This window comes from Phodopus roborovskii, unplaced genomic scaffold (genome assembly GCF_943737965.1).
Source record: "Phodopus roborovskii unplaced genomic scaffold, PHOROB, whole genome shotgun sequence".
NCBI classification, from domain to species: Eukaryota; Metazoa; Chordata; class Mammalia; order Rodentia; family Cricetidae; genus Phodopus; species Phodopus roborovskii.
This window is the reverse complement of record NW_026126514.1, coordinates 18,125,681-18,142,705: the sequence shown is the minus strand read 5'-3', so window position 1 is coordinate 18,142,705 and position 17,025 is coordinate 18,125,681. Positions and strand designations below refer to the sequence as shown.

At 39.4% G+C, this 17,025-nt stretch overlaps 1 protein-coding gene across 1 annotated transcript in view; it reads right to left on the bottom strand.

The window, feature by feature from the left end:
* Positions 1-277: 277 nt before the first annotated feature.
* Positions 278-17,025, bottom strand: part of Atl1 (atlastin GTPase 1) — a 59,419-nt gene continuing 42,671 nt past the window's right edge. Inside the window, exons 8-14 of the mRNA XM_051195938.1 lie at positions 16,542-16,680; positions 10,253-10,380; positions 9,219-9,275; positions 8,251-8,322; positions 5,029-5,460; positions 3,924-3,938; positions 278-1,115 (exon numbers count right to left, since the gene is read on the bottom strand). Coding sequence (XP_051051895.1) covers positions 1,005-1,115; positions 3,924-3,938; positions 5,029-5,460; positions 8,251-8,322; positions 9,219-9,275; positions 10,253-10,380; positions 16,542-16,680 — 954 coding nt within the window. The 3' untranslated portion in view covers positions 278-1,004. The remainder of the gene's footprint in view (positions 1,116-3,923; positions 3,939-5,028; positions 5,461-8,250; positions 8,323-9,218; positions 9,276-10,252; positions 10,381-16,541; positions 16,681-17,025) is intronic.

The following is a 17,025-nucleotide window of genomic DNA, read 5'->3' as shown; positions in this document are numbered from 1 at the left end:
TTGGGGACGTAGGCAGGGTGATCACAGGTGGAAGGCTAGCCAGAGTTGCACAGCACAATTTTGTCTAAAAACATAAAGCAATAAAATTAATTAAACTTCCTTAAAATTAAGTAACTGGAAAGTACCTTATTCAATTAGTTTGAAATGGTATTAGAAATAGTGAATGTCATACCACCCCGAGCACCCTCTCTTCTCCTGAAATGGTATTGGAAAGAAAATGCATCTTGAATTACAGTGAGATAGCCCTTCGTGCCACATCAGCACCCCCAAATAGTGCTAGAGTCATTAGGCAATTGTTTTAATGTTAGGAACCAGAGTAAAGTTTAATAGTTCACATATTAAAAGAATAAACCTATGAAGAATACATTTCTGGTGTACCAAATGAAAAAATATACAGTGCAGTGAAACTCAAACACATAATACAAAACAATTTTGTGCATTTTTGATCAAGAGATTTACATTCTACATTAAGTCATAAATATAAAAGAAACAATGTATAGTTTTTGGTAAAGCAATTTTTAAGCTCTTAAGTATATTTCAAGATAAGAGCCTGTGGTATGTATAAGATTATATAGATTAAATCAAGCCTGCTGAGTTATGCTGTGCTTTAACAAATATCCATGTAAAATAACTGAAATTTTCTATAGAAATTAAATGAGCATATCCAAACATGGAGATATCACAATATTTAATTATAACCCAGTAGTAGAACTTAGTAAAGTCAAGCAGAACATATCTACTCTCCTCAAATTTACAAATACCTGAAATGATAACAGCATATTTAAAGACAAAAATCAGGGAACTGCACATTAACAAATAACCATGCATACATACATCTGCTTATTAATCACTGGAGTAAAGAATTGGGCTGTTGGAGTCCTTGGGTGTTTGGTTTTCACTCTGCTCTGAAGGAAGCACTTTGAATGTTTGCATGGAAACAAAAGCATTGATAGTAAGTGACAAATGGTCATGCACCTGCATTTTTTAAATTGACTTAGATTGACTTAGATTTTCTTCTTTTCTGGTTGTTCAGTGGGCTCTGACTTTGGCGAAGGGAAAGCTTGATGGTACAGGTGTCTGTGAGTTGCTGCTGCACTGTAAAGCTTGTAGAGAGCCTAGAATGTAAAGATGGGGTGACAACAATGAGCACACAGGTGTAACTTTCCCTCCTTTTACCTTATAGTACTATATAAATTTCAGCATGCTGAAGTCATATTTAATAATACAGTTTTGTATATGGGGTGCATGCATCTGGGTTTAGGTGGAGGCTAGAAGTTGTTGGGTGTCTTCCTCTATTGTTCTCCCCAATATATATGAGGCAGGGTCTGTCACCAGTTTGGCCAGTCATAGCAGACTTGTCCAGAGAATCTCATCTCTACCTTCTAAGCATAGGAGTTATAGGTGGGCCATCACATCCACTGGCAGTTAAGTGGTTATTGGAGACTTGAACTTAGGTCCTTACCCTTGGAATAGCAAGTGGTTTAGCCACTGAACCATCTCAGTCCTGAATTGATATTCTGTGTAGCATTACCCTTTATCAAATAACAGGCTAGTGGGGGCTGGAGAGACTGCTTAGCAAGTTAGAGCACTGGTTCATCTTCCAGAGGACTTGGATTCAATTCCCAGTATCTACATGGTGGTTCACAACTACCTGCAACTCCAGTCCCAAGGGATCTGATGCCCTCCTCTGGCTCCCCTGGGTACTGCATACACATGGTACACAGACTTTCATGTAGCTGAAACACTCACACATAAAACAAACACAGACCAGTAACTAACATCTTAAATGCATTTGTAATTCCCTGGCATGTGCTACTAGTTGAATGTCCCAAGTTTTTACTCTGACTGCACCTCCTTTATCTTAATCATCTCTTAGAATACTGGCTTCAAGCCCAATTGTTGTCCTTTGTCCCAGGAATGTGTGGACATCTCACATTGTGAATATTGCCAGTTTTAGACAATGTAGACCCGTAACTTCTTGCCATGAATCTGTTTTTCAGAGCGGCTGCTTTTCCATTCTTGTGTGTGTGCTAGGTCAGCTAAAGGCTTACTGCCCCTTCTCCAAGCCGGACTCCCCTATTTCAGCGTTCTGCTGTTGCATGTCCACTGCTCAGTTCTGACAGCACAGAATCGTGTTCAGAAACACCACTTCAGAGAGTCTTTCCTCAAATGACCTCTCATTACTCCTTGTCTTATTTTAATGGTATTTGAATCAAAGCATTTTAGGGTTTTTCTTGAGATAGGGTTTCACTATGTGACTGATACAGATTAGGTTCAAATGTATGATCTTCCCTCCTCCGCCTGCTGAGTACTGGGTTTATGGACATGTGCCACCACACCCAGCTATCATATTTTTCCATATTGTACATTTTTGGGTGGTCCTAAGTGCCTTAGTTCTTTCCTCTTAAGGGATAGGGTATAAGATCTATCCCTTCTGTCACATACCACTCAATTCCAACTCTCTATTCTGTAGTTTTTGAGTACTTTTAAGAACTAGGTAAAAGCTCAATATTTATAGCTATTCTCAAAATTTTCATTTGTGATTCTTTATAGCAGTTTTAAAGAAAGATAAATGTATTTTATGTATATGGGTACGGAAGAGGGCACTAGATCCCATGGGGCTGCAGTTACAGACAACTGTGAGCTGTTCTGTGGTTGCTGGGAATTGAACTCAGGACCTGTGGAAGAGCAGCCCCTGCTCTTAACCACTGAACCATCTTTCCAGCCCCTATATCTATTTTCTTAACAAGGTAAATTCAGATGATGCTGTGTTCAGTTCTGTAAATGTGGTCAGTGCAGTGCAATATGGTATCTGTGAATAGTTGTATAGTGTTCTCCTCCTGGTATACTTAGTTTAATTCCAGTTTTCTTCAAGTATTAGGTTTCCCCACCCAAGATTTTATGTACAAAGTTGAAATCTGTTTTGCTTTTTTAGTGAGTTGAGTTTACTTTTGTATAAAGTAGCTGTTATTGACTTTAAAATATTAAATGTTCCACTGCTATTTGATTAAAGGACTTGTACAATAAAGCAGAAACTGAGGGAAGAATTATTTGTTGTTCAAGATTAGCTAAGAAGAAGATCTAACAGTTCTCTATAGACACTTTTTTTCTTGTGTGCTAGTCTTTCTAGAGGCTCAGCTTCTTTCCATCTGTATGTGGAAAGGAGACCTTGGCACACAGGCCAGGTCTGAGGTGTACCGAGAAAGTATGGATGCGTTCTGTGATTGAAGCTTCTTGAAGTGCTCTGAAAAGCTGTCAGCTCAAAGCCAAAGTCCTTAAGGTGGCAGTTGCACCTAAATGCCCTCTGTGGCATTACTCAGGTTGTAGACCTGCTGGCTTCACTGCAGAAGATGAGAGGACAGTGTGATGCTCAGTCTTCATCATCAGCCTCATGGGATTTGGATTCATTATGGAAACATCTCTGGGTATTTCTATGAGGTTGTTCCCAGAAAGATTAACTAGGTAGGGAAGACCCACCCTCAGTGTGGGCAAGACCATCAATTGCATGGGCTGTGGTCCCAGCAGGAATTAAAAAGAGAAAGATGCCGAGCACCAGTATCCATCCATCTTCCTCTGCGCCTTGCACCTTGCCTGCAGCTGCCTCATGCTTGTGCCATCATACTGTCTCTGCTGCAATCTCTTCCCAAACTGAGCCAATTAAACCTTTGCTTCTGTGTGTTTCCTCTTGTCCGGTATTTGCCCACAATGGGGAAATTAAATAATGCAGTATTGGATCTTAAAACATAGGAACTAAATCAATCACTCTTTAATGACACTTGTGCAAATAATATTTGGACTATGTTAAGAATTCATACTTTTTAGAGAAGTATTTTCTAAGATATCCTATAATACCTAGTCAGTTATAAAACAGGAATATCACATTTACAAATACATAACTCTTAATTAAAAAAATGTTAACTTACCTCATTTGTGCTTCCCTGTGGCAGAGGCAATTTTAAAAGAAAGAAAAGTGTTATATCTTGTTTAATAACATAATTTTCAACTTCATTTGCAATATCAATTTTGAGCATTAAGAACAAATACTGAAGATTTTTCAGTTTAGATTCCATATTTTATCAAAATGTTTTAAAGAACCCAGTTCTCTATCTCTGATAGGTTTTAACATTGTGTTCTGGGAGGGTTTTGAGGTTTACAAAGATAGCCCATCTTTAGCCGTGTATGCATGAGAGAGTTTGAGATAATGAGTGGCTTAGGCCCAGATGAGCTGCATTCATTTCAGTGTGCTCTTATTGGTTTACTTCAGCTTGATTCCTCGAAGGCACACAGCTCATTAATGACCATTCTATTGTGGGGTACAGAGAAGTGCGCTCTTCATGCTGGGGGTGGGGGCTTTAGTACTGTTTGACCACAAATGTTCAAAAGTTTAAAGTAGAAAACTGCATGGTGACCTTTAATTTCCCTAAATTCTCAGTAAGTCACTAAAGAGACCCCTGGGAGAGTAAGCTAGTAAGTTATTGTTCTCTATATATTTACCACTGTCTTTCTGTCCTTAGTTGTTTGGACATTATGCCATGGTGGCCCTGACTCCCTTAGCTGAAGCTAACTGAATTAAAGGGGCAAGCAATTGAAGGGGCTGACCACTGGCCCATGCTGTGGCTTAGTGCAAGTCTAGATTAAATATAGCCTGAAGTAATTTGATACTAAAGAGTAATAGGATAACCAGTGATAGTATCATGTACGGCTCTCAAAGTCAGTGCTAGTCAAGTAATAAATTTAACACAGAGTCAAAAGAAGCTAAATAACTTTCTCATACTTCTAACACTATTAACATTTTAGAATTCGAAAGTAAAAATACCATTTATCCACATACATTTTAAAAGCTAACATTTCAACTAAAAAAAAAAAACAGCTGTGTAGGAAATACTATAGTTAGTTGTTCATATCTTACCATGTTGTAAAGTTTTAAAGAATGGGCCCAAGTCATACTCACCTGTCTATTTCTGATACTGAAATGCAACACTACACACTGTGCAGATTTTATCTGAGGGAAATTAAGAGAACTCTTACCTGGTCCCACAAGGCTGCAGCTACCTGGTCAATGACAGCACCCAGCTCTCGGTACTCTCCAGAGTAGCGGATGTATGCCCAGGTGCACAGGGTGATGAGAGTCAGTCCCATGACCATGTTGCACAGACTAGCTATGATGTCCAAACCAATGAAGCCAGTCACGCCAGCAATCACATACGTGATAAAGATGACAACAAACAGTGTGGCTGGGGTTCGAGCTGCATGGAAGATGTTTTTGCTATCATTGTGCTTAATATACTGGATGTAAAGTTCATCTATTTCACTCTCCAGTTGCTGCAGGTAACGCCGGCTGAACTCTTCCCCACCCATCTTCTTTACCCCTCGGAATAACTTCACAGATTCTTCTTTTAGCTGCAGGTGCTTGGTCTGCAGGTCGTTAGGGGCCAGAAATGGTTTGTCACCACCACAGATCTGTCAGAGACAGAAGTGTTTGTAATAGGGAGTAAATGAACGCTGCATAAGAATGGTGAAGTCATCGCGGAGTACATTTCCATCACCCGTGACACTGCAGCCAGAACCGTGTTGTCAGTTATGGTGGAGTTAATGTGAAATCTTTTAAGCAGCGATTATTTAAAGTATAACATACACAATCACATGCAGTACAGAATTTGTCTAATAAATGACTATCACTATATTTTAGGGGATATTTCTACTTAATAGAAATTCACTATAACACAGTATTTTGTGTTATGCTAACTACAACCTCATACACCTCATACCTCTTTCATTTTTTGTTTTTTGTTTTGTTTTGTTTTGTTTTGGGAGGGGTTGCATCAAGAAAACAAGTGACCTAAAACATCTAGATTTATTTAAGTACACAGTGATATTTGCATGACAAAGTTACTTGATGATGCATTTCTCAAAATATAATCTCTGTTAAGTGACAGAAAAGAGGCTGCCTGTGTATGTGTTGTCAGTCCAAACTATCTACCCCACATCCATGAGGTATTGCGAAAAATGTGGCTGGTATAATAGCGAATAAAGATTTTTTGTTTTGTTTTTTTTTTTGCTTTGTTTTAGTTTTGGGGGTTTTGTTTTGTTTTGTTTTGTTTTTATTACTGTTGAATTGTTTTTGAGGCTGGGTTTGTCTGTGTAGCCCTGGCTGTCCTGGAACTCACTCTGTAGGATTAGGCTGGCCTCAAACTCATGGAAATCCACCTGCCTCTGCTCCCAAGTGCTGGGATTAAGGTTGTGCGCCACCACCACCTGGCTAATAAAGTCATTCTTAATTTTCTGTCTGTCTCTTGACAAGGATACACTATTGTAGCCCTGGCATAGAACTTGTTCTGTAGACAGGCTGGCCTCAAACTCACAGTGATACACCTACTTCTGTGTTCTGAGTACTAGGATTAAAGGTGTACTATCATGCCCAGCCCCTCTTTTTAAGACATAGGAAATAGCATCGATGACTTAACCAGGTTCTTCAAGATAAAAAGACATGACCCAACATAATTGCCAACTGTTTGTTCACAGAATGAATCCAAAGCCACGAAAACTATATCGCAGTTCTTCTAGAAGTCAAATTACACTGAAGTAATTTGGCCAATGAAGTTAAATTTAAAATGATAGTACTATAAAACTCTTGAATTATGAAGTATGTTTTCCTTAGCAGTGTCACTGTTTACTTTAAATGGAACCAATTGGGTGTTCTCTTAGAGTTAGGTAGAAGCACATAGAATGTTCTTGAACTATATTTTCAATTTTTTAAAAAAGTTACAAGGTAGGCTGGGGAGATGGTTCATCAGGTAGAAGTAATTACTTATGCAAGCATGAGGACCTGAGCTCAAATCCCAACACCATGTAAAACAGCTGGGCACAGCTGCATATGCCTGTACTCCAGCTTTGAGGGTGGAGACAGGAAGATCCTATAAGCTCACTGGCCAGACTGTTTAGCTTCTAGTTAGTGTTAGACCCTCTCTTAAAGGAATAAGGTAGAGCAGAATTAAGGAAATTACTCAACAGCTTCCACTTGGCCTTCATGTGTACACCTACCAACCCCCACACACATAATACACATACAAAGTTACAAAGCACTTTTTGGTTAACCATATTCTTAACTTTGGCCATATTGATATCTGATTATCCTTTAATTACATCATATTTCTCTTGATTGTAAGAGTCCATCAATTTTAGATGTAGCATGAATTCTAATAGGTCTTCTAAAAACTCAGTTGGATATTGGGGTTAAAGCTGAATATCAGAGACGCAAAATGGCCAGCTACTAGAGAGTTCTCACCTCTACCAATGCTCAGACCAAAGGCGCAATTCTGTCCTCAGAGTGACTGCATCCTCAGACTGCATCTCTCCTTTGTCTCCTCCTGCCTCATATTCCTCTCTCCACCCAGCCACATCACCCCTGTCTCCATCTCCTTAGTGCTGGGATTAAAGGCATGTCACTCCAAGTGGTGGGATCACTTTTGTGTGAGCTTTGTTTCTCTTTTAGACTGGATCCATTTCATGTAGCCTAGGGTAGCCTTGAACTCACAGGGATACATAAGCCTCTGTCTCCCAAGTGCTGAAATTAAAGGTGTGTACCACCACTGCCTGGCCTCTGTGGCTAACTAGTGGCTCAGCTCTACACTCTGGTCTTCAGGCAAGCTTTATTTTTTAGATCATAGTCAAAATATCACAAGATGCAACTTCGATTTTACAACATTTTTAGGGGAAAATGATACTTCTCACATTAGTTAAAACTAATGAGGAAATATACTACTTAATTGGTTCCCAAGGCTTGATTTTTTTTTTACAAGTTTTAAGAGAACTAGTAAGACTGTAAAATTAAATATGTACAGCAGAGAGAGTAGCATTAGCCACTAAATCTTCCAGTGGGATGATATGGCCAAATAAAACATGAATACCAATATTTTGTTGGTAGAGAACTAATTTTTAAATACCTTTAAAACTGCATCATGTGTGTAATTTTTTCTTTTGAGACAGGGTTTCATATCACTAGGCTAGGCTTAAACTCACTACATAGACCAGGTTGGTCTCACATTCATGGCAATTGTTCTGCCTCAGCTTCCCATGCCCACTATATAATGTTCTGTTTTTAAAGTATCTTAGGAACATGTGATACATACATATTGAGCAAAGTGACATTAAAGTCACCTCTTTACATAAGCACACAGGGTGGTATGACATTAGAGAATGGGGTCCAAAGAAGAAATACTGTTTATTTTTTTAAATATCCTGAATTCTTACCTCCTCCATTTTCTTGTTGTATGTGTCCTTGGCAGTTGCGACAGCTGCTAAATTATTAGCTTCTGCTGTGGCCTTGGAACAAAGTACACATTTTAATGTAAAGTGGAGTCATCTGTATCAAAGCATCACATGCAAGAAATGTGCTAGGACCAGCCATCAAGGAATCTGAAGAGTTTCTACTACATGTTTAACTTGTTATTATGAACTTTAATTTCTACTACATGTTTAACTTATTATGAACTTTTAAGATGTACAGAACCTAGACATTTATTCAACAAGCCATAATGCTACAATGAATGTTCATTTGGATGATCTTTCCTCTTAAGAACACCAGCCTTATCTTACATGAATGCTATGGGATCAGTGCACCAGCCAGAACAGGATGAGTGTGCTTCTAAAGAGATTCAGTACAAAGAGGAGGGAAAGTCTTTGGTACAAAGTGGATCTCGGTTGCTGGAGTTTTTCTTGCTGGTTCTGCACACAGAGACACTATATTAATTATAAAACTGTTGGCTGATGGCTAACTCTGTCTTAATTATTAACCCATTTCTATAAATCTATATATTTCTGCATGGCCTTGGCTTAATGGAGAATGCCTGAACCTGTTACTCCTTTGGCAGCTACATGGCATCTCTCTGTGGTCCCTCTCTGCCTTCCCTTTCCCAGCATTCTTTTCATTTCCTAGCCCTGCCTATCTTCCTGCCTCTACTGGCAAAACTGTGTTTATTTATCAACCAGTAAGAGAAACATATATACAGAAGGGCATTCCCCATCATATCTCAACCGAAGTAAAGCAGTGTGTGTGTGTGTGTGTGTGTGTGTGTGTGTGTGTGTGTGTATGTGTGTGTAACGTCAGATGGACACATGGTAGGTAGTTAGGCAAGGGATCTTCAGTCATTATAAGCAGGAAAGCTTGGCTTCAGAGACAAACATGTTTTAAAATATTATCCCTCGTGATGAATACAAACCTGTAACATGGACTTGGGGTGTGGTAATTCTTCACCTTGATAGATCTTTATGTATGCCTAAAACAAAACAAAACAAAACAAAACAAAAGCAATTTCATCCAACAGTTCTTATGTTAACTTATATTTAGGGTTTTGACAGAAAAAAAATATTTTCAGGAACTATTATTTCTTTCTTGCCTTTTTTAGCTAATGATGTTCCCTTTTTCTGAAATGATCTTTTTATACATAGCCACATGCCAATGCTGCCCTTTCAGAAAGGCTCAATTAATCTCCCTTAAAAGCTTCCTCAATTCCTCTGATGGAGTAGCCTCCCTTTTCTGTGAGTCTTTGTCCCACTAAACGCATGAGGTGCACGGACCTGGTCTGTGCAGGAATCATGACCCCAAACCGTGAGCTTATCTAGAGTGTTAGACTAGAAATTCAAATACAACCATTGCTGAGAGTGATGAAGGGAAAGAGATCACACCCCAAAAAAAAAAAAAAAACATTGTAAATGGTAAAACATCAATTAAAAAATTGACATTTAATCTTGGAGCACTTGACAAATCAGGTTAATTTCTTCCTTAAATATACATATTGGTAAAGGGCATTTGGTATTATTAAAGTCAAGAGGTAATAAATACGGGTTTAGAGTAATTTGACTAAAAGGGCCTTTGGTGCAGACAGCAGTTGGGAAGAATTATTTTTCAGGAAGAAAATATAGTTACTTTTGGATAATCTTAAAGGTGAAATTCAGTATAGGGCAACTCTGGGAAGCACTCCCATAAAGGGTTTATTTGCTTAACTCTGATCCATTTTTATTTCAAAGTATCGTTCTCTCAAGTTAAAAACAAATGGCAAATTGACTTCTAAGGAGTTTCTTCAAAAGAGATTTTATTTCCTCAGAAAGAGACTTCTCTAGGTGTCATAGTTTTCCAAAGCCTTTTCATGGGTGCCTTGTACATTTGCCCCACAGAATCTTTATGTGAAGGACACACATTCCAGGGCAGGTCAAAGGGAAGTACTCACAAGAGGCACAGAAATGAGAGCAATACCTTGAAGTACTCCAGCAGACCTCGGCAGGTGATCTTATTCCCATTGATCTCTTTGACATCTAGGCTCTCAGGACTAAGGAGCCACGGAATCAGAATTTTCAAGTTTTTGATGAATTCATCATCTATTTCTACAATTGAAAACAAATTCACCATTATTTTAAAGATCCAGACCAATCCTCCATGACACAGAATAAAAGGTCCTGTGATTGCCTCCATTTCCCTGGCCCGAGTGGAAACTGCCATCACTCACTTTCCTGTGAAACTTAGCAATTCCAAAGACCTGTTATGGGGAGTGATTCTTCTCGACACACATATACTCTTGGCTCTCTAATCTCTACTCACATATCATATACCTGCAAAGTACTTCTTATATTTATGGTTGTGAGCCTAGCCTTTAACAGCTGAGCTATCCCTCCAGCCCCCTGCAAAGTACTTAACAACCTTTTATACTTCCCCCTTTTTGAGACGGGATTCCTCTGTGTAGCCTAGGCTGGCCTGGAACTCACTTCTGCAGACCAGGCTGGCCCAGCATTGTAGCCCATTTATGTAAGCATTTCATGTAGTCAGACCTTTGGGTCTTTCAGTTATGTATAGATGCTCAAAACTGGGGAAGCTGGACTTGGTGGTGTGTACCTATAGTTCCAAATACTTGTGGGTGGACAGGCCCACTCTGATTGATATAACAAGACCATGCCCTGTCTTAGGGTCTCACTATACAGGTCTCTAATTGGCAGGGATCCTCACATCTCTGCCTCCTAAATGCTCAGGTTATAGATGTGTGCTACCACATCTATTTAAGTATGGATGAGAGGCATGTATTTTGGACAGAATTGTATGTAGTTCAGGCTGGCCTCCAACTTGTTATGTAGCCAAGGCTGGTCTTGAACTTCTGATTGCTGGGTTTAAAAGCACCCATCTGAGACTACATATCTAACAAAAAGGTAGGAGACAGATAATTCATGGCTTGCGATATATTGCCCCCCAAAACTGTTCCAAATTCTCTTTCCTGTACCTGCCTTTTGAGTATAGAAAGCTGGGTAAACTGTGATAGAATGCAGCAGCACAGAATAACACAGCAAGAAGAGGCCAGTTGGGCCTTAAAACAGATCAGTAGTCTCCATTATTTACTCATTCTTAGCTGTGAGTTCAACTTTAACTCACAGACTTAGTAAAACTAAAGAATGTAGATGTCCAGATAAGTCCTATATTTAAATAACTTTATAAGTCATTTTAAATACATGGGAAAATGTGCATACGATGTATAAGAGGTACAACTTGGTTTCTAAGTAAATGAATACTACAACAAATCTAGAATGTCAGTTCTTCCTAAATGTCTACATAATAAAGTGTTCTCCTTATAAAACCACTTTAACACACACACAGACACATTTATACCCAAACCTTTTCTTATGAAATTAGAATGGAATGAAACTATACCTAGGTCTACTAAACCAGAAAGGTAACTATTATTAAAGCAACCAGCATATTTCAGCACAATGTGCCCTGAAGATAGTGCGAGATATCTCTGCTTTCCCTGGAACCATTGCTAACTACTCTAATTATGGGTTCAGAAAATAATGAACAATAAGATTTGACCACAGTAAATCTACAGTCTGGAACATGGTTGGACAAGTTCTGATCAGTTTCCAGAGGGCCCTATGAGTGTTCAGTAGATGTGTGTAGATGAACACTCAAGGCAATGACATGTTTTCACCATTTCTTCAATAAGTTTTGCCTTAAGAGAGCAAAAACTTCTTGGGAATCCAGAGGCTGGGTCAACGTGGTAGTTACCTTTGTTACCAAATATATACTCCACATAGTGTGTGCTTTATAAGTAACCCCAAGGAGTAAGAGCACCAGTACAGGATTTGGGTTATAAACTAACAAAGAATGGTGACTTCTCAAGATTACCTGCCAAGTCATTAGAAATACCTTTTTCTTAAAATAAATAAATAAATAAAATAATTGTCTTGATTGGCATTTGACTCCAATAACTGCTGCTAAGGAAGCTGCCTGACTCACAGTATATGTTGTGGTTACCTGGTTGTTTTATATAATTCCTTGTTAATTAAAAGACTATTTACTATGTTAGCAGGGGTATTCAATTCAGTAAAAGCTAGTTGGATGTAGTGTGAATGAAAGTTGGATGTAGTGTGAATGAACATGACTCAACACTTTGATCTTTGGTTTCCAGTATGGGAAGTTCCTTCATTAATAGTAATTAAGTTAATCACATTTTAAAGAACACCAGAAATACTGTTATTTCTGGTGCTATTAAAGATAGCAATAATTGCAATACTTTGTATGGCAGTGGGCAAATTATTAGTGTTGATGTGAACTAGAAAATTATTTTTGCCTGTGAAATAGCACATGAGAACCTACTTCAAAAGAACAAAGTTTTCACAATTGTTTGCATCCTGCAGACATTTCTTTTCTAGAGACAACCACTCTCATGCCAGTCTTCTGAGGAATATGATGGCTAGCAGATAAGACATCCAGGGTAAAAGCCACTGAGTTTTAAGATTCAGGATTTGCATGTTTGTTGCTGCTCCATTCATAATAGCCAGAAACTGGAAGCAATCTAGATGTCCTTCAATAAAAGAATGCGTTAAAAAATGTACATTTACAAAATGGTATATTACTCAGTCATTAAAAAAAGAAATCATGAAAAAAAATGTAGGTAAATGGATGGAATTGGGGAAAAAAGCCTCCTGAATGATGCAGCACAGACTCAGAAAGACAGTTGTGGTACACATTTGCTTATATTTGGATATTAGCTGTTAGGTCAATGATAACCAAGCTACAATCCACAGAACTGCAGAGGTTAGGCATAGAGTAAGGGATTGAGGGAACAAATAGATCTCCCAGGAAAGGGAAAGATAGATGGGTGGGGGGACTGGAATGAGGGGAGAATCAAGTGGAAAGTGGGAGGGGAGAGGGAGAAAAGGAAGGGAATATGGGGAGAGACAGCTAACGTTAATGGCCATTTGAAGGTGGTATGGGAACCTCATACAGTAGAAACTTCCTAAAATATATACAGACAGAACCCCAACAACTGGACATCTCTTGTCACCAAATGACAATTCCAGTATGCCACTGGGTTACATCTAATTGAGTGGTTGGCCAAAGGGGTCCCATGAGAACTCCCAAACAACTCAGGCTGTTGTGAAGACAATAGGTTGCTCTCCACAAGCAGACATCAAGACCACACTGCTAAAGACAAGGCCACATTGCTACACAACACAGTGAACATGAAGAAGTCAAGCTGGCTGGCCTCCATAGAGCCTTCACCCCTACACGTTAGCATTTGGTACAGGAAGGTACTTTCTATGTGTTACTAACCCAGCCACAAACCCTTTAATCTACAATGGTGTCCTGACTGCAAGATATGCTAGTACAATGGTGGCCCAAAGCTTGGAGTAACCAACCAATGTCTGATTTGACAAAGCCCCATTGCACAAGACAGAAACCATACCTAACACTGCTAGATAGATACCCCAGGGACCTAGGGTAAACCCAAATACTACTGTTCTAAAAACAAACAAACAACTATACAAACAAAAAGCAAAACAGCAAAAAAAAAAAAATGACTCCTAATGATACTCTGCTGTAGTCATAGATCAGTGCCTTGCTCAGTCATCGGAGAAGCCTCCTCCCCCAGCAGATAGAAACAAACTGAGAGGAGACCCACATTATGCAGAGGAAGAGGCCTTGGAATACTCTACCCTAAACAGAAATATCTCCATCAAATTCCTCCTCTCAGGGCTCAGGAACACCTCAAAGAAGGGCCAGAAAGACTAAGAGCCAGAGATGATGGAGGCCCTCTAAATATGAGTGATGCACATATGAATTCACAGAGACTGAGGCAGCATGACAGGGCCTGCACAGGTTTGCAACAGTTGGGGTCCTAGAGCTGAAAGAAGTAGACACATGCCCCCATTCCTAGCCCAGAAGCATCTCCAATTGACAACCACCTGCAAATGAAAATTTAGTTTCCTCCAAGGGCCCACTGGAGAAACAAACTACTCTTAAGAGTAGACTCTATAACCAGTAGATGGGCAACAGAAAATGAACTCAATGGCACCTTTGAAGGTTCATAATATCATGTCAGCATTCTTCCTTTTTAAAAAATTATTTTATTTTCTACATTTTTTATATTTTCTTCTCTTTTTATCCTAGCTTGTATATACATTATGAGATTCCTAAGTGTGTGAACCAGTGAGTTGTTCCTTCTCTTTGGCTTTTTCTTCTATTTGTTTGTTTTGTCCAATTCTGATGTGAGTTTTTGTTTTATCTTATCATCCCTTAGAAGCCTGTTTATTTTCTAATGAGACACAGAAAGGGAGTGGATCCAGATGGGTGGGTAGGAGTTGGGAGGAACAGAGGGAGGGGAAACCATAACCGGGATATATTATAGAAGAAACAAATATTTTCAATAAAAGAAAAAAGATTCAGTGTTAGATGAGGAGGAAAAGACTGTAGAAAACAGATCTTCAAAATTGCCAAAGAAGACAGTGAGACAAAGTAGAATATTTCTGTATACAGGTAGATTTAGCAGCAGTGCTATAAGGTGTATAAATCTCATTAAAATAGAACAAGTTTCCATTTCTCTTTCTCCAGGAACTAGCTACTCTGCAAACTCTGAGCTGCCAGATGGTTGTGGTCAGCTGTATAGGTCAATGTGTATGTGGACATATATTACAGCTGGATGGGGAACAGGTTATTACAAAGTAGGCATGTATTTCCATGTGAGTTTTCCTCACCCTTCTTGAGCTGAGGCACTGCAAAGTGCCCCGGGGAGTGCACAGGCTGCAGCTGCTCGCAGCTGTAATGGACCAGGCCTCCTTCTTTATAAGGAACTCTTGTTCAGCTCCCTGTCCTGTTTATGGCTCCCAACTCCAGAGAAGAAAGACAGGCTTTATGGTAGCCTGTCCTTTGTGTAATTTATTCAAGACACACTAAGCCACTAGTCATTTCATAATAGTGAGAGGGCCGTGTGTCCACTAGTGGGTTAGAGTCCAGGGGCAACATGAGATCACAGGCTTCTGGCACCCACATGCTAGCCCCATGTGCCCACTGCCATCCGCTGTTGTAAAACTAGAGAAAGGAGGACGACCCTTAAGTGCACAAAAGCAATGCTAGTGGCTGAGAAATTCAGAATTCTGCTTATTATATCAACTGCCAGTATTAAAGATAATTCCATGGACACAAGGAAAAATACTCTTGCTGATCAATTCTGCTAGTTTCTAAAATTGGATGTATAACATGTTGTCATTTTCTAAATGTAATTTAAAACCCCTTTGACAATAATTGTGCTGAAAAATTTTGTGATGTTACTGTCTCCCTGCTGGCATAATGTTTTTTTAAAAGGCATAATAAATTAGACAGTGTGAATTCCATGGTATGCTCAATGATAGGCTCACAAGTAAAAAGTCAAAACTGCCTTGAACTACCTGAAATTAACTACAAAGCAAATGTCTATAGACAGTGCTTTTCTGCTCCCAGGAACATGAACTTCTGAAGACCCTATGTCTACTCAGATGCCTTTTAAAAAGTTATTTATTTATTTTTTAGACAGGGTTTCTCTGTGAAACAGTACTAGCTGTCCTGGAACTCACTCTGTAGACTAGGCTGGCCTCAAACTCACAGAGATCCACCTTCTTTGTCTCCTGAGTGCTGGGATTAAAGGTGAGTGCCATGACCACCCGGCTCTCATCTTTTCTAACAGGAGTCAACCTCTGTTAGGGCAAATTACAGGTTGTAAGAAGATATTAGCTGAAAAACAATACTTATTCTCCTGTTGTAAAGAAACTTGTTCTTATCTGGAGAGGAGTTTGCTTTTCAGTGAAATTTTTATAATTTGTTAAATTCTTCAATAGCTATTTTGAAAAGCCTGGATTCAGTACTGAATGCAATATTTGCTCTTAGTCCCTAAATATGTACTTCAACAAATGCAATGTTCCCAAACAGACATTTTCCCACTTTAATTACTATAAATAATGAAAACTGAGCACACAGAAGCAATTTCCAGAGCACAGAGGTGAGAGGGCGAGGGCTGCTGCCTGTTGCTGGCAGATGCAGGCTTTGGGTCTGTGTTCATCAGCACCACAGAATCCCACAGCCGACTCAAGGGAAGCCCCAGCACCAAGCCCAAGCCCCAGTTTTCTTGCCAGCATCGAGACATCTGCCACGCAGTAGTGTGTGAGCTAAGCCAGCAGCCACAAGCACACGGATTTGAGTCCATCATCAGATAAGCGAGGCAAACATAGTCATTAAAAGGTAGACAAACCTTTTAGTTTTCCATCAAAGTTTGGGTTCGTAGCTACTTTTAAGCCAGGATGAGGTAGGAGAAAACAGGAAATGTTGGTAAAACAGGAATGGATGTGTTTCCTGACATTCTGTAGTTCTTCATGTTGGTTCCCTGAGACCTGCAGAAAGTCATTCTGAAGTTGAACTTTCTTGGGATGAAAACTGAACAAAGGATTTGCTTTGCCTGTCTGCCTCCATGATGATAAAATGCCATGACATGGCTAAGAGTAAAGGACTGAATTTGTCATCTTGCCATAGCTAAGTGCAGAAATGCACAGCACAATCAGCACAATTTACAAGCCTCTGTTTTCTTACAAAACAACACAGTCAGGTCTATCACAGCAACAGTCCAATCTCTGGGATGAATTTCTGTCACCATTCAATCTCTACTGCTGTGATAAACACCATGGCCAAAAGCAGCTTGGGGAGGGAAAGGTTTATCCCACTTCACCAAGGAAAGTCAG